The sequence below is a fragment of the Podarcis bocagei genome, assembly GCF_964188305.1.
Source record: "Podarcis bocagei genome assembly, chromosome: 11".
NCBI classification, from domain to species: Eukaryota; Metazoa; Chordata; class Lepidosauria; order Squamata; family Lacertidae; genus Podarcis; species Podarcis bocagei.
Genome location: NC_138136.1, coordinates 64,309,145 through 64,332,431, shown reverse-complemented (window position 1 = coordinate 64,332,431; position 23,287 = coordinate 64,309,145). Strand labels below are relative to the sequence as shown.

The following is a 23,287-nucleotide window of genomic DNA, read 5'->3' as shown; positions in this document are numbered from 1 at the left end:
TTTCTCTCTCTCTCTCTCTCTCTCTCTGATGGTGCATTTCCATGCAGCGGCGCATAGATTTGCATTGATGCGAAAGCCAGGCCTTTTGCTTCCCTCACTTTTGTGTCCAGACCGGCTCCTCGCTTGATGGCTTCTGCTTTTGTGCCTGGGTTTTGTTCCCTCCGTCTCTGGAAACGGCTTTCTTGCCTCGCTATTATTATTCATTACTTCATCTTCATTCTCCGGCTTCTAACGACCTTTTCACAGCAGTCTCATTTCAAGATTTTTTTTATTCCAACCCACCCACCCACCCCCCTCCACCCATTACCAAAGCCAAGAATTTCTCCCTTCAAACTCCCGGCTGAAATCACACTCAGATTAGGAAAAAATGTGTGTCTCTCTGTGTGTGTGTGTCTAAAATTACTTTCTTTTAAGGGGACAAGGCAGCTCAGCCAGCCACGTGAGGGGAGCTTGAGTTGCCATTCCACAGTGAAATGTTCCATTTGTTCAGTGAATTTCTCTCCCTCTTCCCTCTGGACTCCTTTTCTTCCCTGCTGTTTAATTTTAAAATGTGCCGTCCTTACTTTTCATCTTTCTCTCTCCTGTTCCAAATGAGAGTTCCAGAGCCGGCTGGCGAAACCCAAAGCAGCGAGAGGCTCCCGACCCAAATTTCCCTCTTTCTCTGGCTCCCTCTTTTCCTGGCGTACAAAACCTCCAGTTCAGCAAAAAAAAGGGGGAAACGAGGTTTCTGCCACTCTGCAAAGTCCCGTGGCATCTTACGCACAGGCTCAACTTTAAGCGCCTGCTTCAGTTAATAATACAGGGCTCACCTGGCAACCAGCCAGCAGGTATCTGGGCAAAAATTTAAAATAATTTGGCTTTCTGTCATAAAATATCTCTATGCTCATCATTTTAGAAGGCAAGCTTTAATGGGAGATAGATTGGAAATGGTTTGGGAAAGGCAGATTTGCTTGCAAAGGCTCTAGACTCTGTGGAGCTGTGGTTATTTCTATTATAAACACAGGAACGACATTCGCACAAACAGAAGGACCATGAGGGAGCAGGGCAGCAAGAACAGAGAATGGCAACCTGAGGCACAATTCACTCATGGAACTCACTGCCACAAGGTATTGCCATAAGAGTTGCTAGTTTACACAGCACCTTTTTGATGGGGATTATGGGCTATGAGGGACACGGGTGGGGCTGTGGGTAAAACCACAGAGCCTGGGACTTGCCGATCAGAAGGTCAGCGGTTCGAATCCCCGCGATGGGATGAGCTCCCGTTGCTCGGTCCCAGCTCCTGCCAACCTAGCAGTTCGAAAGCACATCAAAGTGCAAGTAGATAAATAGGTACCACTCCAGCGGGAAGGTAAACGGCGTTTCCGTGCGCTGCTCTGGTTCGCCAGAAGCGGCTTAGTCATGCTGGCCACATGACCCGGAAGCTGTACGGCGGCTCCCTCGGCCAGTAAAGCGAGATGACTGCTGCAACCCCAGAGTCGGCCACAACTGGACCTAACGGTCAGGGGTCTTTTTACCTTTAAGGTGCTACTGGACAATTGTGTTCATTTATTTCAACTAGGTTGAGAGCCAGTGTGGTGTAGTGGTTAAGAGCAGTAGTCTCATAATCTGGAGAACCGGGTTCGCGTCTCCACTCCTCCACATGCAGCTGCTGGGTGACCTTGGGCCAGTCACACTTCTGTGAAGTCTCTCAGCCCCACTCACCTCACAGAGTGTTTGTTGTGGGGGAGGAAGGGAAAGGAGATTGTGAGCCGCTTTGAGACTCCTGAAGGGGAGTGAAAGGCGGGATATCAAATCCAAACTCTTCTTCTAAACAGCAGGGAAGAATGGAGAGGTTTGATCTTCTTGCAGTCCATGGGACTCAAGAGTCTCCTCCAGCACCATAATTCAGAAGCATCAATTCTTTGGCGATCAGCCTTCTTTATGGTCCAGCTCTCACTTCCATACATCACTACTGGGAAAACCATAGCTTTAACTATACAGACCTTTGTTGGCAAGGTGATGTCTCTGCTTTTTAAACTAGTTAGATTTAAAAGAGGATTTGGCAAATTCATGGAGGAGGGGAAGGCTATGGGTGCCAGGAGGGCTCTACTCTGATTCCACAGTTGGAGGTAGCAATGCGTCGGAATACCAGTTGCTGGAAAACACAGCATTTTGGGATTTTTACATACATTATATTATCTCCTTCCAATTTTTTCAAATTTCCCGTACAATTTTTCCTTCCCCTCCCTTCCACCCCCCTCCATATCCATTGGAAGGGTTCAAACAATTAGCCATGGACACAGGGTCTTTAGTTTCCACCGAATGTCTTTTGTTCCAGTAGTTTCTATCCACTGAAGATACTCAACTCAGTACTAGATAGGTAGCCGTGTTGGTCTGCCATAGTCAAAATAAAAAAATTCCTTCCAGTAGCACCTTAAAGACCAACTAAGTTAGTTCTTGGTATGAGCTTTCGTGTGCATGCACACGAAAGCTCATACCAAGAACTAACTTAGTTGGTCTTTAAGGTGCTACTGGAAGGAATTTTTTTATTTCAACTCAGTACATAATACATCTGTTCTTTAGCGTGGTGGACTTGACCTTCCACGTTGTTTCCTGTGACATTACTGCGACAATGTCCGACTGAATAAGTTCAAACAAATAACTATTCCATGCCTCTACTGTCCATTTTTCTCTATCTTTCCAACTAAAGCTGCTGTTGCCTTTCCCGCTAATATCATAGTTTTGAAAGTAAACTGGTCCCCTTTCTCTATAGCCAGGTTAGATGGACCCCATTTGGCCTCATCCAGAAGGCTCTTTCCATGTTCTTTATGTTTGTAGGCCAAGCCACAAACAGCAGGGAAGGTCAAAAGCCAAGCCCCTGGGAAAGCCACGGACCTCACAAATACCGGACAGAAGAATAAGCCATCTAAGGTGCTTGAGGACCAGCAGACACCACACAATGGAAGACATCACCCACTCCTTCTTCCCAACCCCTCTCCCCACACAGCCTCTGCCTCCTTAGAGGGCCCAGATAATTCCTTCTGCCTTTGGGGTGGATATAAATGGCTTCCGTGGGCCCCCCTCGCCACCCGCCTGCTATCATACTGCCAGACAACTCCAGCGAAGAATTGAGCCGTTCCCATCACATATAATCTCCTAGCACTCCATCACACCTCCCTGCCTAATTTTGCTATAGATCCCTCCTTATTGCTCTAAGCGCAGGGCGGTCGATGCTAATTAATTATGGGCTGGAATCTGCCAGGCTCAGTCACACACTGCAGCTCTGCATCGGGAAAAGCCCGTCCACGGAAATGGGAGAAGGTTCAGAAATGGTTCCTCGCTGCTGCATCCAAAAGCCCAAAGCTCTGGGGGCACTAACTCAAAACTGGCAGCCGTTTACTGATTCCAGAGGGGCAGCAAAAACGGCAAAGAGCCTTGTGAGGCACCTTAAAAACAAATGAATTGATGACGGCGTTGAGCTTTTGCGGGCTGCATCATGAACTGCCGTCCATAAAAGTTTAGGCCATAATACATTTGTTAGTCTTTAAAAGTGCCACAAGGTCCTTTTACTTTGGCTCATTTAATCGAGAATAACCACTGCTATCGTCTTACCTGCTGTTTCATTATAGATGTTGGGCGATTTTATTGAGGGATGAGGTGTGATTTCTCTCTGTCTCTCTTTCTCTTCCTTAGAAAAGGACTGGGACTGTCAGCTGCTTTGAAGCCACTTGTGTGGTGGAAAAATGGCACACACAGGCTGGGCATATTTAAAGGAAAAGGTGACTAGGGGGTGTGGGGCTCATCTTGCTTTCAGGCTGAGGGAGCCGACGTTTGCCCACAAACAGATTTCCGGGTCATGTGGCCAGCATGACCAAACCGGTTTTGGCCGCAACGGGACACTGTGATGGAAGCCAGAGCACATGAAAACACCGTTTACCTTTCCCGTTGCAGTGGTACCTATTTATCTACTCTTGCCGGTATGCTTTCAAACTGCTAGGTTGGCAGGAGCTGGGACTGAGCAACGGGAGTTCACTCCGTCGCGGGGATTCGAACTGCCAACCTTCCAATCGGCAAGCCCAAGAGGCTCATTGGTACAGTAATCCCACTAAGTCCCAGAGCAACGGGACTGGGACACAGGCCAATTAGGAGACTGGCTGCAAAACCTCTTTCTTTCCAACACAGAGAGGGCAGGGGACACAGGCTATTTTTGATTGTATATATTTCATAAAATTTATATACTGCTTGGTTTGTAAAAAGAAAACCCTCAAAGTGGTTTATAAAAAGAATAGAACAATAAAATCATTAGTAAAAACAATTAAGACATGCAAACATTTGAAACTAGTAATGAACTAAAAACACACCACCACACTAGAAGGTTGATTTCTTACTGATGCATAATGGGCGTTGTGTGGCACCCGTGCCAATTCCACAGACTGAAATGTTCAAGGGGGCAGATTTGCCACAGTGGTACCTATTTATCTACTTGCAGTGGTGTGCTTTCGAACTGCTAGGTTGGCAGGAGCAGGGGCAGAGCAATGGGAGCTCACCCTGTCACGGGGATTCGAACAGCAGACCTTCCTGAAGTGTTCAAGGGGGCATATTTGGAGTAAGGCCATTTTTCCAGGTATTACGTTATTTATTTACTGTATCTTGTGCCCTTTACTAAATGACCATGGTATATAAATTTCACAAACAAGCAAACAAATGCAAAGTCTCCTTGTTTCCCTGCCTCAATCTATTCTGGCTTTTTCCTCTCCCACCTACCATTCTCTCTCATTTGTGTTCTGACCCCCAATCCATTTGTTCATGGGTAGATGTCATAGGGAAGTTGCAGGAAGATTGCAGAGAAAACCTGACATGGAGCACCTAGTTTCAGCTTCCATTGGTATTTCTGGATTTTTTTTCCAAGCAACTCCATAGACCAAAAGGGTCCAAAGATAAGTTGGAGGGTATATTCGGTGCTGCTTGCTACAGTCACCTTAGAAGCCAGTTGGGAACAGATGAAATACACTGTCAAGTCCTTGTCCTTCCTGCCCTCCTCACGAGTAGCAAGGCCAGGCGACCATATGCCATATAGCTAAAATTGCACCATACACCGTAGTGGGTAGCGTGCCAAACCAGGACCTGCCAGACCAGGGTTCGAATCCTCACTTGGCCAGGAAGCTCACTGGCTGACCTTGGGAGTCAGGCACCGCCTCTCAACCTAGTCTACCTTGCAGGGTTTTTGTGGGGATTAAGCGAGAACCACTAAATCTATGGGATGTGGGTGGCGCTGTGGGTTAAACCACAGAGCCTAGGACTTGCTGATCAGAAGGTCGGCGGTTCGAATCCCCGCAATGGGGTGAGCTCCCGTTCCTCGGTCCCTGCTCCTGCCAACCTAGAAGTTTGAAAGCACGTCAAAGTGCAAGTAGATAAATAGGTACCGCTCCGGCTTAGTCATGCTGGCCACATGACCCGGAAGCTGTACGCCGGCTCCCTTGGCCAATAAAGCAAGATGAGCGCCGCAGCCCCAGAGTCGGCCATGACTGGACCTAATGGTCAGGGGTCCCTTTACCTTTACTGAATCTATTCTACCTTGGTCACATCACACCTGGAATACCACGCCAATTCTGGGCACCCCAAATTTAAGAAGGATGTTGACAAGCTGGAAGGCGTGCAGATGAGGGCGACCATGATGGCCTTATACAAGGAGTGTTTGATGGAGCTGGGTAGTTTAGGCCAGGGGAAGAGGAGAGAAGAGATCAGATATGAAAGCTATCTTCAAATATCTCAAGGGCTGTCACATGGAAGATGGAGCAAGCTTGTTTTATCCTGCTCTGGACGGTAGCACTCGAACCCATGGCTCCAAGTTCCAAGAATGAGGAGGAGCAAGAGAACAGAAAGCTTGCAAAAATCAAATCAAGCCACTGAACTTCCAGGGGGTGGAAGTTCTGTCTCCCTGCTCCATTGCCTGGGCAGGATTTGACATTCCCTTGTGCCTCTCTCACACACACTCCCACCTGGGAGATGAAGGCTTTCAGCTAGAAGGGTGTTCGGTTCATCGCCCACCCTGCCTTGGCCCCCTCCCTCTGCAATGTCACCATCCTGCCAAAGTAATTTCCTCCTGAGTAGTTCTGACAGCAGCATCCCCATTAAACAAAGTGAAAAGAGCAATTAACTTTCTGCACCTGAGCTAAAAAACGCAAGCACAACCGCCGGCAACGTGCTCAGCATGGCGGGATCAATGGCCCCAGACGCCGGGATGGCTGCAAGGACGCCTCCCGCCTCGCTGCAGAGAGCCTGGCCCTCTCCGCTCGGCTCACGCTCTAATTAGCCTCCCTGGGGTGCTGGCTGCAAGAGGGTGGCAGTGCCATGCCATGCCCAGACCTTCCTATGGCATCGTTGAAAATGCATCTCATTTTCCACACTCGGGTCTTGGTGGCACGGCAAGAGCCTGGCCTGCTGAGAAAGGGATGGGATGCAACAAAGAAACAGAGTTGGGGGGGGGGTTGTCCAGTGCCGAGGGCCTTCTGGCGGTTCCCTGACTGCGAGAAGCCAAGTTACAGGGAAGAGGGACAGGGCCTTCTCAGTAGTGCCCGGTGGAACGCCCTCCCGCCAGATGCCAAGGCAATAAGCAACTACAGTGGTACCTCGCAAGACGAATGCCTCGCAAGACAAAAAACTCGCAAGACGAAAGAGTTTTTCGTTTTTTGAGCTGCTTCGCAAGACGAATTTCCCTATGGGCTTGCTTCGCAAGACGAAAACGTCTTGCAAGTTTGTTTCCTTTTGGATTTTCAATGGGAAACCGTGCTTCGCAAGACGAAAAATTCGCAAGGCGAAAAAACTCGCAGAACGAATTAATTTCGTCTTGCGAGGCACCACTGTATTTTACTTTTAAAAGACATCTGAAGGCAGCCCTGTTTAGGGAAGTTTTTAATGTTTAAAAGACTACTGTACAGTGGTACCTCGGGTTAAGTACTTAATTCGTTCCAGAGGTCCGTTCTTAACCTGAAACTGTTCTTAACCTGAAGCACCACTTTAGCTAATGGGGCCTCCCGTTGCCACCGCGTGATTTCTGTTCTCTTCCTGAAGCAAAGTTCTTAACCCGAGGTACTATTTCTGGGTTAGCAGAGTCTGTAACCTGAAGCATATGTAACCTGAAGTGTCTGTAACCCGAGGTACTACTGTATTTTAATATTTGGTTGGAAGCCGCCCAGAGTGGCTGGGAAAATTTCCCAGTGGCTGGGAAAATTATTATTATTATTATTATTATTCTGGTACTTCCGGGTTTCAGCAGGTGTGTAATCCGAAAAAACGCAACCTGAAGCGGCTATAACCTGAGGTATGACCGTATTATATTATATTTCGTTATGTTATGTGTTATGTTATGTTGTTATGTTATGTTATGTTATGTTATGTTATGTTATGTTATGTTATGTTATGTTATGTTATGTTATGTTATGTTACGTTACGTTATTATTCCACCTTTTTCTCATACAAGGACTCAAGGCGGGTTACGGATCAAATAGAAACTGCTAAAAACTAATACAGTAATATTTAAAAAGCAATTAAGCGCTAATAAAATTAAAATTCTCTCTCTCTCTTTCTATATATGATGAATTAAAGATCTATTAACTAATAAGCAGAGAGTCCCTACAGACCAAAGAGAAAAGGACGATTATGCACCTGTTTGGTCTGAATTTATTTCATTTGTAAGCAAGGAGGGAGACGGCCAAAAATCCCCTTGGGCTATAACCCAATATGGCAGATGCAGGAGGTCAGGGCTTTTGAATGCTTAAATTTATTTCTCTTGGTATAACAGGGTTCATGTTTTGTAACCTTGTCTTAGCCATTAAGTCTACACTATAAATAGTTTTAGTCCACGCATTCACATACCTGTGGTTTATTAATTTTATTATAGATCAACAGCGATCAATAATTTTGTATGGACTATGTATATCATAATCAGTCCCTGTTTGATAATATTGTATTTTGCAGAATCCTCTAGAACCATTTTAAAATATTAATAAAAATCACACACAGATTTTATATATATATATATATATATATATATATATATGAGATATTTTAATTAATATTTTAATTTTTAAACAAATTATAAATAAATTCACATTTGTTACCTATAATGTATTCTCTATAAAAGACCTATTAACCAGAGAGTTAGGTCACCTTGAACTTGCGTCTAAGGGAACTTGTTTTGGTTTGCAATCTCAGCTCCTCCAGCTCAAAACAACAAGAGCAACGTCACCAGAGCAGAATCAACACACACCCTCCTCTCTCTTTTCCTTCTTGGAGCAAACTTCATGCCAAGTACATATAATCCCTTATAAGTGTTCATAATAATAGCCCCTCTGTAGGTTGTTTGTAAACACAGGCAATCCGTTCCACGTTGCCCGAGAACAGGGGAAGTGGGTTCTGCCCACCCTCTGGACGAAGGAGAACAGCCCAGAGACAAAAAACCTCTGGGCCTTGGTCCTGTAAACGAGGAACGGCTTGATTTTTTTTCTCTCTACACCACCACCCATGAGGTCAGCCTGCTATACTGGTCCAGAACCACTTAGTTCTGCAGAACACACAACAGCAGTATGGTGAAGTGGTTAGGGTGTTGGACTAGGACCTTGGAGATCAGAGTTCAAATTCCTACTTTGCTCACCCACTAAAACTCTGTATTGGTAAGCAATTTTGGTAAGCAAATTTTATGCCAAGAGCTTAGGTTGAGTTGATACTGGCAGTGTGGTGTAGTGGTTAGGGTGCTGGATTAGGACCTTGGAGACCAGGGTTCGAATTCCCACTTGGCCACGAAGCTCACTTCAAATTCTGCTTCAAATCTTCCATTGGCAGGAAGCTGACCGGCTGACCTTGGGGGTCACTCATCACTTCTCAGCCTACCCTTCCTTATAGAGTTGTTGTGGGGATATCAACCACCTTGAGCTCCTTGGAGAATAAGGTGGAATGGAAATGCAGAAAATAAATGCAATGAATGAATGAATGATGCTAGGGAGGTGTCAGTAAAAAGATTTGCAAACCCATTTCCTGCTTCTGGCCAGAAAGCCACTTCCATAGAATCATAGAATCCTAGAGTTGGAAGAGACCACAAGGGCCATCGAGTCCAACCCCCTGCCAAGCAGGAAACACCATCAGAGCACTCCTGACATATGGTTGTCAAGCCTCTGCTTAAAGACCTCCAAAGTAGGAGACTCCACCACACTCCTTGGCAGCAAATTCCACTGTCAAACAGCTCTTACTGTCAGGAAGTTCTTCCTAATGTTTAGGTGGAATCTTCTTTCTTGTAGTTTGGATCCATTGCTCCGTGTCCGCTTCTCTGGAGCAGCAGAAAACAACCTTTCTCCCTCCTCCATGTGACATCCTTTTCTATATTTGAACATGGCTATCATATCACCCCTTAACCTCCTCTTCTCCAGGCTAAACATGCCCAGCTCCCTTAGCCGTTCCTCATAAGGCATTGTTTCCAGGCCTTTGACCATTTTGGTTGCCCTCCTCTGGACACGTTCCAGTTTGTCAGTGTCCTTCTTGAATTGTGGTGCCCTACAGAGGAGGTGGGCTTGCGGGCGTCACGGCCCCAACACACGTGCAGCGGCAGGAATCAGCCGCTGCACAATTGGGGAGGGGGGGAATTCCCGGCCACGTCATCCCCTGGCCAGCCAATCAGCAACCAAGGTGTTCAAGTACCAAGGTACCACTGTATTTAATTGGAATCTCCTTTGTTGAGTCCAATGGTTTGGGTTCATTTCCCATGAAGCTTGCTCCATTTCCCATGAAACTGTGCTCCGGGTATTTGAAGATGGCAACTTCATGAGATGTCCACGTGTTCTAGCATTATGAGAGAGGGAGACCTTTCTCAGCGCCAAGCGTTATTTCATAAATATCTTATCATGCTGCCTCTTGCTTGCTTTTTCTCTGAACTGAAAAGTCCCCATCACTGCAACCTTTCCTCACGGGGAGTACTGTGCAAGGGACAAATCAGCAATTAATCCGACCGGAAGCTTGCAAGGCCCCATCAGGACGGGGAACCCATAAGTGATCTGCTGCCATTGCAAGATCCGTAGCCTCAGTCAAGGCCCCAGGGAGAGTCAAGACCTTCTGCAAAGGACAAGTCACTTCCAGCCTCTGCTGCATCTGAGAACTTTGCTCCGCGTTCTGCCTTCCTAGGCAAAGCGCAGCTCCTGGGATGCCTCTGCGTCCGGGAACAAGAGAGGTGGCCCCTCACCCGTTGCTCTGAACCTTTGCCCTTTCCCTGTCAAGACATGCAGGGTGAATTACAGTTAAACCCCAGAGGCTGACCTCACGGAGCAGCAGGGCAAGAGGCAAGCGAAGAAATAGGGTCACATTTCTCTGGCTGCTATTTTGGGAGTCCGCTGTTCCTTGCTGGCGCTCCCTGCGCACTCCTTTGCAACACTGACCAAGCGGCAGGGGGGCAGGGGGGGTCGTGGCCTCTGGGTGCCTGCAAAGAGTCCCTCCCTGTTGCAGGACGCAAGGGGGTCCGAGTCAGGTGGTCAGTCTGCAGTCGGAAGGGAGATGCAGGGCAGGTGCTGGAAGGCAAGTTCCGTTGCATGGCGAGCTCCCGCCCCCACAGTGGAAATAATGACACATGACACAATTAGTACAGGTGATGAGCGGTATTGGCTTAGGCATTGGTCCTAACCGACTATATTCGACTTCAGCCCGTTCCCCTCTTAAACAGCTCTTCCCAACAGAGAGTTCTTCCTAATGTTTAGCTGGAATCTCCTTTCTTGCGTAGCAAGTCCCCCCCGCTCCTAGTGGAAATAAAGACACATGACACAATTATTAAGGTTAATGGGCTAAAAAAGGCTACAACTTTATTGGTTACAGGTGATGAGCGGTATTGGCTTAGGCATTGGTCCTAACCGACTATATCCGACTTCCGCTTGAAGTCCGGGTAGGGTTAACCACCAGTAGGGGGAGTCCTGCTGATGCACAGCAACTAGGAACCCCACAGGGTCACCGCTAGGGGGCGTGCCTTAGGCCCTCGCCCCCTAGGCTTTGGACAGGGCTACAACCCCTCAGAATCTTTTAATGGACTACCCTTCAATATGTGGGGCAGGTGATGGCGTTTCCTCCCCTCTTCCATCTACAGAGCAATATCTATGCCTAACCGCCAATACCCAGAAAGTTGTGACGATTTGCTATGAGGTGGGCGAAAACCAAGTGGCTGGTGCCAATTTGCCAAGTGGAAAGGCCCCTCAACAGTGACCAACCAAGGTCCATAGCAAGGTCAAGGAACGAAAACCTTATAGGGCGGGAGGGTGGGAAACAGGAACAGCTGGTAGGCGGGAAAAGAGGGAGATCCACGGCCGCGTCCTGCTTTAAATAAGGTGGGCCACACCCACAGAGGCAGCCAATTGGCTGGCCAGGAGGTGATGTGGCCGGGAATCCCCCCAATCGCGCGGAGGCTGGGTTCCAGCCGTTGCGCACATGGTGGGGCCATGAAGCCCGCAACCACACCTCCTCTGAAGGGCAGAAGTGGCTCTCCCAAACAAAATGGCTCCCGAGCGCCGCAAACCCGGAAGTAAGTGTCCCAGTCTGCAAACTTTTTCGGAAGCTGAATGTCCGACGCAGTTTCCGCTTCAGTGCAGGAAGCTCCTGCATCCAATCGGAAGCAATGCCTTGGTTTTCAAACCATTTCAGGAGTCGAACGGACTCCCGGAATGGATTAAGTTTGAGAACCGAGGTACCACTGTATTAGGAAGAATTTTCTTGTGGTAACAGCTGTTCAATAGTGGAACAGTCTCCCTCAGAAGGTGGCAGCCTCTCCTTCCTTGGAGGTTTTTACACAGAGATTGGATGGCCATCTGTCATGGTTGCTTTAGTTGACATTCCTGCATTGCAATGGGATAGACTAGATGACTCTTGGGGGCTCCTTTCCAACTCTACAATTCTATTGTCCTATGAAATGTTGTGAGTAAATGTAAAAACCTTGTTGATTACAATAATGACATTAGCCCTCCCTCAATGTGGTGACCTCCAGATGCTCTTGGAGGGCAGATCCCAGCACTGTTGACCCCTGGGATTGCTGGCTGATGGGGGTTGGGGTCCCATAACATGGTAGGGGGCAGGAATGGATGACCCTTGGCATCCCTTCTAACTCTACAATTCTGTGACTCTATGAACATCTGGAGGGGACCACTTTGGGGGAGACTGGCATAAATTAAACGCCTTCTCTCCACAGCAGGAAACAACCACCCTGTCCTTTTCCTCCTATTATATAACAACAACAACAACAACAACAACAACAACAACAACAACAACAACAACAAATTTATTTATACCCCGCCCTCCCTGGCCAGAGCCGGGCTCATGGCGGCTAACACCAAAACAATCACAGTAAAAACATAATGGGGGGGGGGGACCAATTTAAAATACAGGTTAAAATGCAATTTAAAATGCAGCCTCTTTTTAAAAGTATCCAATAAATCAAGACCATAAGGGGAGAGAAACATAAGGGTCAGACTGAGTCCAAACCAAAGGCCAGGCGGAACAGCTCTGTCTTGCAGGCCCTGCGGAAAGATGTCAAGTCCCGCAGGGCCCTGGTCTCTTGTGACAGAGCGCTCTACCACGTCGGGGCCAGTACTGAAAAGGCCCTGGCCCTAGTTGAGACCAATCTAACCACCTTGCAGCCTGGGACCTCCAAAATGTTGTCATTTGTGGACCTTAAGGTCCTCCCCAGGGCATACCAGGAGAGGCGGTTCCCGTAGGTGACCTTTGCTGTGGCTGCAACCTGCGCCTCCATGGAAAGGGAGGCGTCGAAGGTTACACCCAAGCTCTTGACAGAAGGTGCTGGCACTAATCGAGCCCCCGCAAGAGATGGGAAGCCCAAGCAGCGACTTAGTGGCTCAGAAGCTCTGAGGTTCAGAGGGAGGGCCTTTTTGGGCCAGCAAGCCTGGGCACTTGCCCTGGATAACCCAGCGTCCAACAAAGCCCACCAGCTGGCCTCCCGTGCCCCAGTTGTGCCTCTTCCAGTCTGCTCAGTGACTTTTCGGGGAGCGGTAAGACGATTCCAGCCAGCAGCCCACAGCCCTTGGCCTCTGGCCTGCCAGCCGAGACACGCAAGAGGGAATTCCATTATTCAGTATTAGAGAGACGCAAGACACAAAACGGCCCGGAGGCTGTTTCCTGCCTTTAAAATATACATGGGTGTGTGTTTGCGCGCTGGCAGGTGTACCGGCCGAGGCTCGCAAGCAGAGTGTGTGTGACAGCTTGGGAAGGCAGGGAGTTCTCATCCTGGCAGGACCTGAGCGCCGGCTGGCTCTCTGCAGCAGACACGTCAGGAAAACAGAAAGAGACGGGACCGTAAAGGACTGCCAAGGTCCAACGTTTGGAGAGCGGGTTGTGCTGGGCTGATATCTTCTGAGGCTGCTTTATTCTTGCCTCATTTCCAGAGAATTGCAGAGTCGGAAGGGACCCTGAGAACATAGCTGTCCACCTTCCCTTTTTTTGCAGGAAATCCCCTTATTCCAGCGCCGTTTCCCGCTGCTTCCCGCTGCTATCCCGGATTGTTAGATATCCCGTAGACTGTCCCCAGGACAGGTGAGCCTTTATTTTCAAATTTGAAAGTTGACAGCTATGCCTGAGAATCACCTAGCGTAGCCCCTGAAATGCAGGAATCTCAGCTAAAGCATCCACGACTAATGGTAATAATAATTTTGTTATTTGTACTCCACCCATCTGGCTGGCATGCTCTGGTCCATGGCGTCACAAAGTGTTGGACATGACTAAATGACTCAACAACAACAGCAAACTGCCTTAGCCCCTAGGAGTTGGCCTGCGTGCTCCTGTCCCTTCTTCTTTAGAGGAGAAAGCGTTCCTGCCAAGGGGAAGGGAAGAGATGCACCTGGCTGCTGGAAGGTGGGGGGCATCAGATGAACCCCTTGTCTTGCATCCTGAGGATTACGCTTGCTCTCATAGATGCCCCCCCTGCCCGCAGCACAATCACGGCACCTGCAGCCCCCCGACTCCAACCTCTCCGTGGGGCATTGCAGCAGAGCTGATTGGCAAAGATTAGCGCCAGAGTTGGAAGCAGGGAGGGCGGGAGGGAGCTGAGAAAGTCAAATCGCCCTCCCTCTGCTTGAATAATGACGGAGCCTAATTGCTTATTGCTGGTTACTAAGCTACGGGATGGCAGCCGCTCGGACACCCATCAATATATTAACCCCGGCATGCAGCCCGAACAAGCTCATTCATTTCCAAGGGTGTTTATCTCCCTCCTTGCCTCCGTTCTCCAGGGAGAAAACATAATTATTATTTAAATGTGAGTTAATTCAGCCAAGGTGTTGATCAATAGTGGAGAATTACTCGTTTAAAAATAGAGAAATCACCAGGCGAGGAGAGGCGCATGTGAGACCCAGGGAGGACTCAATTATGGAGAAGGGGCTCAAAAGAAGAAGGCGAAAAACAACAACCCCACAGCCCACAAAGGTCAGGTTGGAGGCAAGTTCTGTCGGAGCCCAGCCTCTGTCTCTAAAAGGGGCAGAACTTCACCATCATCATCATCATATTTATATGCCACCCATCTGATTGGCTTGCTCCAGCCACTCTGGGCAGCATCCAACAAATTATAAAACCACAGTAAAACATCTGCAAAATCCCAAGACATTCAAACTCCTAATAGTTCTTAGATTTCCCTCTTTTTTGGACCAGGAAATGTGTTTACAGGACTTTTGCTACCACCATACACCACACCATTAGAACGTAAGAGGAGATGTCCTGGATGCGAATGACGCTTTCTTCTGCTTACCCCAAATGAGATGCCCGACAACCGCATCCAATAGGCTAAGCTGTTTCTAAAGGCAGCGATTGCATTTTAGGCTGTCATAGCTAAAAGACTGCATCCTCCATGTAGTTATCTAATGCTCTTTCCTTTAAAAAAAAAAAAAGACATAGAATCACAGAATTGGCGAGCCCTCTGGACATCCAGCGACTATGAGTTCCACATATGTATCCCTGGAATATTGTAATATGCAAGCTGTTTGGAACAACTCGCCCACAGCTAAGACATCTTTCAAAAATAAAAACAAAACGAAGTGTGCTAGCCTGCGTCTCTTATTTTTTCAACATGAAACAAAACAGAACAACCCTCTTTTTTAAAAAAAAGAAATACACAAATAAAACCCAGTAAAATCAGTGCAGTGATCAGTATGAACCATATTTAGGGATGTCTTCATTGGGGGGCCAGAATGCCCCATAATTGGCATTTGCCTGATCGAAACAGGGAGAGAGCATGCCCTTGGCTTCTCCACTAGATGGACCTCGGAGGGCCCCATCCGCAGGGATTTCAGCTACTGTTCCCCTCTTCAGTTGCAGCAAGTTCCCCTCTTCAGCCACGGAGAGAAGCTGTGAAGTACTTGGAAGAAATTGTGGAATATCCCTACACGGACACAACCCTGCTCTTTAGCTGACAGCTCTCTGGTGTAGAAAAACACCTTGTAATGCTCCGTGCAATTGACTTCTACTCTTTTTACACAAGCCATGTGAGTAAGGAGTTGGACACCTGGCCAGGTGGCCACCTGGATGCTTCACCATGTGTCACAGAAAAGCTCAGATTCAGTCAACTCGCCCCCCCAGCACTGTCTTGGAGTGTCTTTGCTGGGCAAACAAGAAACTGCCTTGGCCATTCGTCCTGCAGAAATCTCTTGCTCTGGCTTAGGCCCAGAATATCTGAAGGACCAAATTCTTCCAGACAGATCTGCCTGGGCTCTGCGATCTTTGAGAGAGGCACTTTCCTAGATGCCGCCACCCTCACAAGCATGCTGGGCGAGGACAGGGGACAGGGCCTTCTCGGTGGTGGCTCCCAGACAACTTTGGGACTCCGAAAGTAGCCAGACTGGCTTCCTCCTTGTCTTTCCACCAACAAGCGAAGACTGTTTTATCCTGACGGGACCTTTGGGAAACTGATTGTTTCTTTTGAGACAGTGGCTTTCAAATCACACCGTGGTGTTTTTATGGTCTGTGTTTTAATAGATTTGTTTTTATATCGTTTCAACTTAGAGTTGACTTGCCTTTTTTATAGGTGTTTTGATTTTTGTGTTTTGATCTGTGCTGCTTTAATTTGTCTGTAAGCTACCTTGAGACCTGGTCTGGGGAAAAGCTGGAATATAAATAAGTAGTAAAATAACCATAAATCTCCCACTGATGTTGGGATAGAGAGGAGGCAACTACTTACCCTGCTGGCTGTGCCTCTGAGCATAAACGACCACCACCGCAGCTAGCACCACGTAACACGCTGCCGACACAGGGTAAGCCATCTGCAGGAGCAAACACACAACAGCGAGGGGTCAGTGGGACCAAAACCTGAGAGGAAGGGAAGAAGGAAGCAATAATCAATAAGAAATGAGCTCACAAATGGTTGCAGCATCACAAGAACTGGGCAAAACAGCTTCAACCCTGGTTCTCTTTCCCTTTCTCACATGGCTGGCAAAGGCCAGCGGAGAGAGATCTGCCTGTCACCGCCCAGTGCCACGGTCAGGATTCGAACCCGTGTCTCCCAGGTCTTAATTTGATTCAGAGGTGCTGCAGCTGGCATCAGACTGCATTCCCTTTGACTTGTCCCTCTCGGCAACCCACATGTCCCCACGTGTTGCGTCACCTGAAAATGCGCGCTCCATCTTCGCAAGATTTGAGGGAAGGGCATTGTGTGGTCAATACAAAACCGTGGTGTTCTCCGCGAACCCCAAAACATGCCAAAAAGATGCCCTCTTGGATTGAGGGCTGAAAACCAAGAAACCTCAAGGAGAGAAGAGGGGTGCTGAGCTAACTACTTGCGTAGACCAGACTTTCCCCATCTTGGCGCCTTCTGGATCTTTGAACTACAACTCCCATAAGCCCCAGCCAGTGCATCACTATTGTCTGCTCCAGCAGAGCTGTGTTGGCAGAGGCTGATGGGAGTTGTAGTGCAAAAAAGGGAAAGCCCAACCTTCTGCAATGTGGAAATCATGCCCCCAGCTGTCCCTGGGTGGGCTCGAACCACCAAACTTCTGGTAGTGGCCCATGAAACAGGCAGAGGCAAGGAACGGAATGATCCATTAGACTGCTGAGAGTTGTGGTGCAAAACAAGAAGAAGGCACCAGGTTGGGAAAAGCTGCTCTACAAGAAAGCCAGATAAAGGGCTTATCTCTGGAGGAAACTGCTCTTTACTGCTAAATTGGAGCAAACAGCAATTTGGGTTTTCTTCGGGTGAATGTTTGCCTCCAATTTAGCACTAAAGAACAGGTTTTCCCTGGGAAAGGAGAAAGCTGCTTGAACCCGTGCTTTGGGGGCCTGAGGCCTGCAGAAGTGTGGAAAAGCTCTCAGAGGCTAACATGCATAATCAGGGAATAATATTAAAAACAGAAATGAGAGAGAAAACAAAACGGTTCAAAACTAGCAAGGGAACAGGGAAGAAGAGATTTCTCCACAAAACTCCTAGGTTGACCCCCCCGCTGCTCCAACCCCCCGAAATCAATGTTTTCGGAAGAAATGGCTCTTCTTTTGCATTGAGTGAAAATGTCACAGAAGGAGCGGAAATGGAACACCTCGTGTCTAAATGTTTCACTTCTTGTCAATTGGCGGCACTTCAAATTGCTTCTACAGGCTTGTTTTAAAAGAGAATTTTTGCAGCGGTGTTCAGGATAAAGCGATTGCTGTCACAATCCAGAGCATGGAAGGCAGGGGAGGTAGCAAGGGTGCGCACAACCGCCGGGCCGGCTCCACGAAGGGCCTCTGCAGTAGAGGCAAAACCTATTGCTACCATTGCCTCTGGGCTCCTCCGGGCTGGTGGCAAAGTTTGTAGTATGACTCATGCAACACGTTGGGAGACTAATATACACACAATAATTACCAAAATGATTATGCATTCTTTATCAGTCTTCTGAGAAAAATACAAAAGCTTATGCAAAGCCAGATACTTGTGAACTACCCAACCTAGGATGAACTTACAATGTCTGATGTCAATAGATTTTTCAGGCGCTTAACTCAGTCTTTTGTTTTCTTTATCTTTTTAGGTAAGTTCATGAAGATACCAACAAAAGGTAAGTTTGTTGTTGTTCACAATACCGAGAGATGGTAGTGAAGTTGTAAAGGTAAAGGGACCCCTGACCATTAGGTCCAGTCGTGGCCAACTCTGGGGTTGTGGCGCTCATCTCGCTTTGCTGGCTGAGGGAGCCAGTGTACAGCTTCCAGGTCATGTGGCCAGTAAGACTAAGCCGCTTCTGGCCAACCAGAGCAGCGCACGGAAACGCCGTTTACCTTCCCGCCAGAGCGGTACCTGTTTATCTACTTGCACTTTGATGTGCTTTCGAACTGCTAGGTTGGCAGGAGCAAGGACTGAGCAACGGGATCTCACCCCGTCGTGGGGATTCGAACCAGCAACCTTCTGATCGGCAAGCCCTAGGCTCTATGGTTTAACCCACAGTGCCACCCGTGTCCAGATGGATGTTAATGAAGTTGTAGACAGGGTGCTGGCGTTTTGCACCTGTTTCGCCCTGGCAGTCCAAGTAATCAAGAGGCTGCTGTTTGCCCCCGATGGGGCCCTTTTACTGGGGCTTGCAGGTAGCACACTCCCAAGGTAGTTTACCGGTGCCAAAGTTTGGCAGAGACAGGTCCCGCTGCCCAGGGACCCCCTGGAGACCAGAGGGACCCCCAGCTCGTTCCTCCATTGCTCTCACAAAGCTCGGTGGGAGGGGAACACAGCAGGGAGGGTGGGCTAAGTTGGAAGCACCAAGGCCACGGGGCAAGGAAGCTGGAAAGAGGGGAAAGATGGAAGAGGGGAAGAAACACTTTGCCATGGATTGAGAGCTCCCATCACTGCCTTCTTCCCCCTATGAGTTCATCCACAAATCCTTTTCTCCTGCAACTTCTAGGCACACAAACGAGAGGTTTTTCTTCTGACCAGCTGCTTTCTCCAGGAAAACCCTGGTTTACCACTGAAACAGAACTAATGTCAACCCACAGAAAACCTGATTGGGGATTGTTCTGATTCACTGGGAAGCGGTGGGCTTTCTTGCAGTGGGACAGGAAAAAACCCTCTCAGACGCCACGGGACAAATGAAAGTGTCCCTTTCTCTACTCTGATGGTTGGGGTTTGTTTTATGTTTAAAGAAATAAATATTATTTTATAAATAAACAAAATAAACAAAAGAGAAAGAGCATAAAGTTATACTGTCACAGCAGGTTGAAAGGTGCAAGGGCATCATTCATCTTGCTGTTGGAAAACATTTCAAAAAACAGCAATTCTTTCACAAAACTTTCAGGCTGGTTTACAGGTACAGTGGTACCTCTGGATATGAACGGGATCTGTTCCGGAGTCTCGTTCGCATCCTGAAGCAAATGCAATCCGCATCTGTGAATGCACAGGTCGCAATTCGCCACTTCTGCGCATGCACATGCCGTCATTTTGAGCGTCTGCGCATGCGCGAGCGGCGAAACCCGGAAGGAACGTGTTCTGTTACTTCTGGGTCGCCGCGGAGTGCAACCCGAAAGCGCTCAACCTGAAGCAACTTCAACCCGATGTATGACTGTATTATTTTGCAATCAGTTTGCTTAAATCACAGTTGCTGTGGACCAATTTTTCCACAATCCATTCAAGAGATATGCTTCCCACCCACCCACCCACAATTTTTCAGCTACTATAATCTTAGCCGGTTGAACACTGGTGTGGTGTTTTTGTAGAGAGAGGGGTCAGGGTCAAAGGGAGAGGAAGGATTGAGCCATGCCTACCTCAGTCCCAAGGGAGAACTGGCCCGTGTAAGGCGTCCCGTGCAAATCCTCTCCCAACCTTTCCTCGAGCCCAAAATCCACAGTAAAGCACCACGGCTCACCTGCGAGCACACCTTTAGCAAGGGAAAGGTGGGGCAGGTGCGTGTGTGTTTGATGGAGGGGAAGTGTCGGTGCCAGGGGCATTGGGGGAACATGAAACATCCCCCCCCAATCTCTGCATCATCTCATTTCCTTTTTCTCAGATCCAGGGATGAAAGGCTTTGGCAGGATGAAAAAGCCCATTGGTGTTCTCTCCTCGTCCCAGAGTCCCAACAAGTCTCCCTTTAATAGGACTCGAGCCGCAGGGTGCTTGCGGAGAGCTTGTCAGCGTCGAACCCCAGAGAAAAAGCAGGCCGTGCCGCCAAGCTCTTCAGAAAAAGTCTTACCTGCGGGGTCAGCCCTGCTCCCACTTGAAAGGGCACTTTTAATCTGATTTAAGTGCCGCCTGTCAACGGAAGGAGCTGGGAAAGGCCCGGAGGATCCAGACAATTACAAGAAGGAGAAGCCTGCCAGATCCCTCCTCTCTCTCTTTTTCATTTATAAAAATTCGCAAAGGATGGGGGGCGAGGACCACAAGAGTCAAGGAAAGGAGGGTTGGCACCGCTGGGGAAGTCCCAGGCACCCAAATCCCACTCATCCGTTTGGAAGAGCGAGTGTTGGCTGAAGGTCTACGGTTAATGGCTGTTGGGTTGTGACAATGGAGCGCCGTTGGCAGACTGTGAACCAGCTGGAAAATACGCTTGGCTTGGCAAGCGGGGGCCACACCCACCAGCTGGAAGGAACAATGGCAGCCCTGGCAGTGGGGGGTGGGGGGGCAGAAGGAAAGGCTGGCACCAGGCTGGCGGGAGGGAGGGAGGAACAGACAGCAAGGAACAAATAAGGCCAATTTCAGATGGGTGGACATTTTGGTTTGGCGCAACAAGGGGAGCAGCAGAGAGATCCAGCAAGCTGGGAGGGGCGCAGAGGAGGGAAACGAAGAGGATGAAGAAATGGAAACCAAGCATTGCAAGGAATGGTTGAGGGAGTTGGGGATGTTTAGCCTGGAGAAGAGGAGGCTGAGGGGAGATAGCTACCTTCAAATATCTGAAGATGGTTTTCTCCTGTGCTAGGACCAATGGCTTCACGTTATGAGAAAGGAGACTCCGACTCAAGATCAGGAAAACTTTTGGGCAGTAAGAGCTGTTCAACAGTGAAACAATCTCCCTTGGAAAGTGGTGGACTCTCCTTTGTTGGAGGTTTTTAAGTGGCTCCAGGTTGGAAGGTAGGGATTGTGATTCCTGCATTAGACATAGCTGTCAATGTTTCCCTTTTTTAAGGGGAGATTCCCTTATTCTGAATAGGATTCCTCGCAAGAAAAGGGAAAAGTTGACAGCTATGGCATTAGATGACCCTGAAGATCCCTCCCAACTCTATAATTATATGGTTCTATATTGCGTAAAAGTGTTCCTATCATACTACCAATCTTACTGTATGCTTGCGAAACATGGACCACTTATAAACGCCATCTCCAACGCCTCAAAAGATTCCATCAACGGTGTCTCCGAAAAATCTTACACATCACTTGGGAAGACAGGCGAACTAGTGCCAGTGTACTGAAAGAACCAAAGATCACCAGTGTTGAAGCAATGATTCTTCAACATCAACTTCGTTGGACTGGTCATGTTGTGCGGATGCCTGATGATCGTCTTCCAAAGCAACTACTCTATTCCAAACTTAAAAATGGGAAGCGTAATGCTGGTGGTCAACAAAAGAGGTTTCAAGACTGTCTAAAGGCAAATCCAAAAAATATATAGTATAAACACCAACAATTGAGAAACACTGGCCTGTGAGTGTTCCAGTTGGAGAACAGCCTTGACCAAAGGTGACATGGGCTTTGAAGACACTCGAACTCAGGCCGCAAGGGAGAAATGTGCTAAGAGGAAGGCACGCTTGCAAATCCATACTGGGATCAACTCCCGTCCGGAAACCAATGTCCCCACTGTGGAAGAACGTGTGGATCCAGAAATGGCCTCCACAGTCACTTTTGGACTCATTGTTAAAACTGTGTTTATGGAAGACAATCTTACTCGGCTATGAGGGATCGCCAAAGAGAAAGAAAGAGAAAAAGCGTTCTGTAGAGTCTTTACCTCTAAGCATGCACAGATTGTGGATTCTTCAGCAATTGCCAGAGCCCATGTATGTTTGCACCACAATGTAAGATTTAAACCGCTCAATGTTTTCCACTTTTGCGCAACAGAAATCCTAGCGGCTGGTAGCGATTCCCAGGTTTTCAAAGATACCTTGCATTCCCAGGGAAATGCAAAAACATTCCTTGAGAAATGCAAGGCCTCTCATTTGCACAGCCTTCATCTACACATGGCTTTTTCATGCAACCACAGATCTGACTGGCTCCTCGTTGTCGCTGCCCCAATATATGCTATGTGTTCCCTGGCTGACTGGGATCAACCCTGTGACTGAGCCAGGATGGAGAGGGAAACATCAGCTGTAAGAGGCGGAAGGAGAGCAGAAGTCGCCCGGGAAGAAAGCGGCAGCAATCAAGACTGAGAAAAGAGCGTCCATCTAGGAAATATTTCCACCCCGCTGACATCTCTCTGAAGTCAGAATCTGATGATATTTCAGTGCAGACACGACACGCTGGCACAGTGAAGGGAGAGAGAAATTGTACACACAGCAGGGCTAAAGTGGAAAGAGAACGGCAGCGGTCACGGCTGCACCACACAAATACGGAGACCACAAAGGAAGAGGAAATCGGGACGATGGTCTGAGCAACAGGTTGCACTTAAGACGCACAGAGCTGGGAGGGAGAACAAGGCTCATCGAGCCGAACTCCCTGCAATGCAAGGAATTACAAACGTATCTAAGCCTATGTATGCAAAGCTGAAAGGAAGATACAAGGTTGGATCCAAACACCAGCCTCAAATTGTATGGTAAATACAACAATGCTAGAAAAATGCAGCCTGGGTTTATAAACTGGTGCAAAGAGGAACAGGTGAAGTGTTGATGGGAGCTGGTTTGCGTTGCAAATCCCCCCACCCCCGTGGAAATAAAGACACACGACACAATTATTAAGGTTAATGGGCTGAAAAAGGCCACAACTTCATTGGTTACAGGTGATGAGCGGTATTGGCTTAGGCATTGGTCCTAACCGACTATATCTGACTCCAGCCCGTCCGCTTGAAGTCCGGGAAGGGTTAACCACCAGTGGGGGGAGTCCTGCTGATGCACATCAACTAGGAACTCCCCCAGGGTCACCGCTAGGGGGCGTGCCTTAGGCCCTCACCTCCCCAGGCTTCAGACAGTGCCACGCCCCCCGGAATCCTTTATCGGACTACCCTTCAATATGTGGGGCAGGTGATGGCGCTTCCTCCCCTCTTCCATCTACAGAGCAATACCAATGCCTAACCGCCAATACCCAGAAAGTTGTGACAATTTGCTATGAGGTGGGCGAAAACCAAGTGGCTGGTGCCAATTTGCCAAGTGGCAAAATTCCCACCAGGCCCCTCAACGGCGACCAACCCAGGTCCATAGCAAGGTCAAGGAA

General features: G+C 48.4%; 1 protein-coding gene and 1 long non-coding RNA gene across 3 annotated transcripts in view; both read right to left on the bottom strand.

Annotated features, from left to right (window-relative positions):
- The window catches only part of CNTFR (ciliary neurotrophic factor receptor), a 434,396-nt gene that overhangs the window by 177,372 nt on the left and 233,737 nt on the right, over nucleotides 1-23,287 (bottom strand). For both annotated transcript variants that reach the window (XM_081213125.1, XM_081213126.1), the window contains one exon: nucleotides 16,178-16,259. In XM_081213125.1, coding sequence (XP_081069251.1) covers nucleotides 16,178-16,259 — 82 coding nt within the window. The remainder of the gene's footprint in view (nucleotides 1-16,177; nucleotides 16,260-23,287) is intronic.
- LOC308597426 overlaps nucleotides 1-23,287 on the bottom strand; it is a 396,194-nt gene that overhangs the window by 191,731 nt on the left and 181,176 nt on the right. The window lies entirely within an intron of this gene.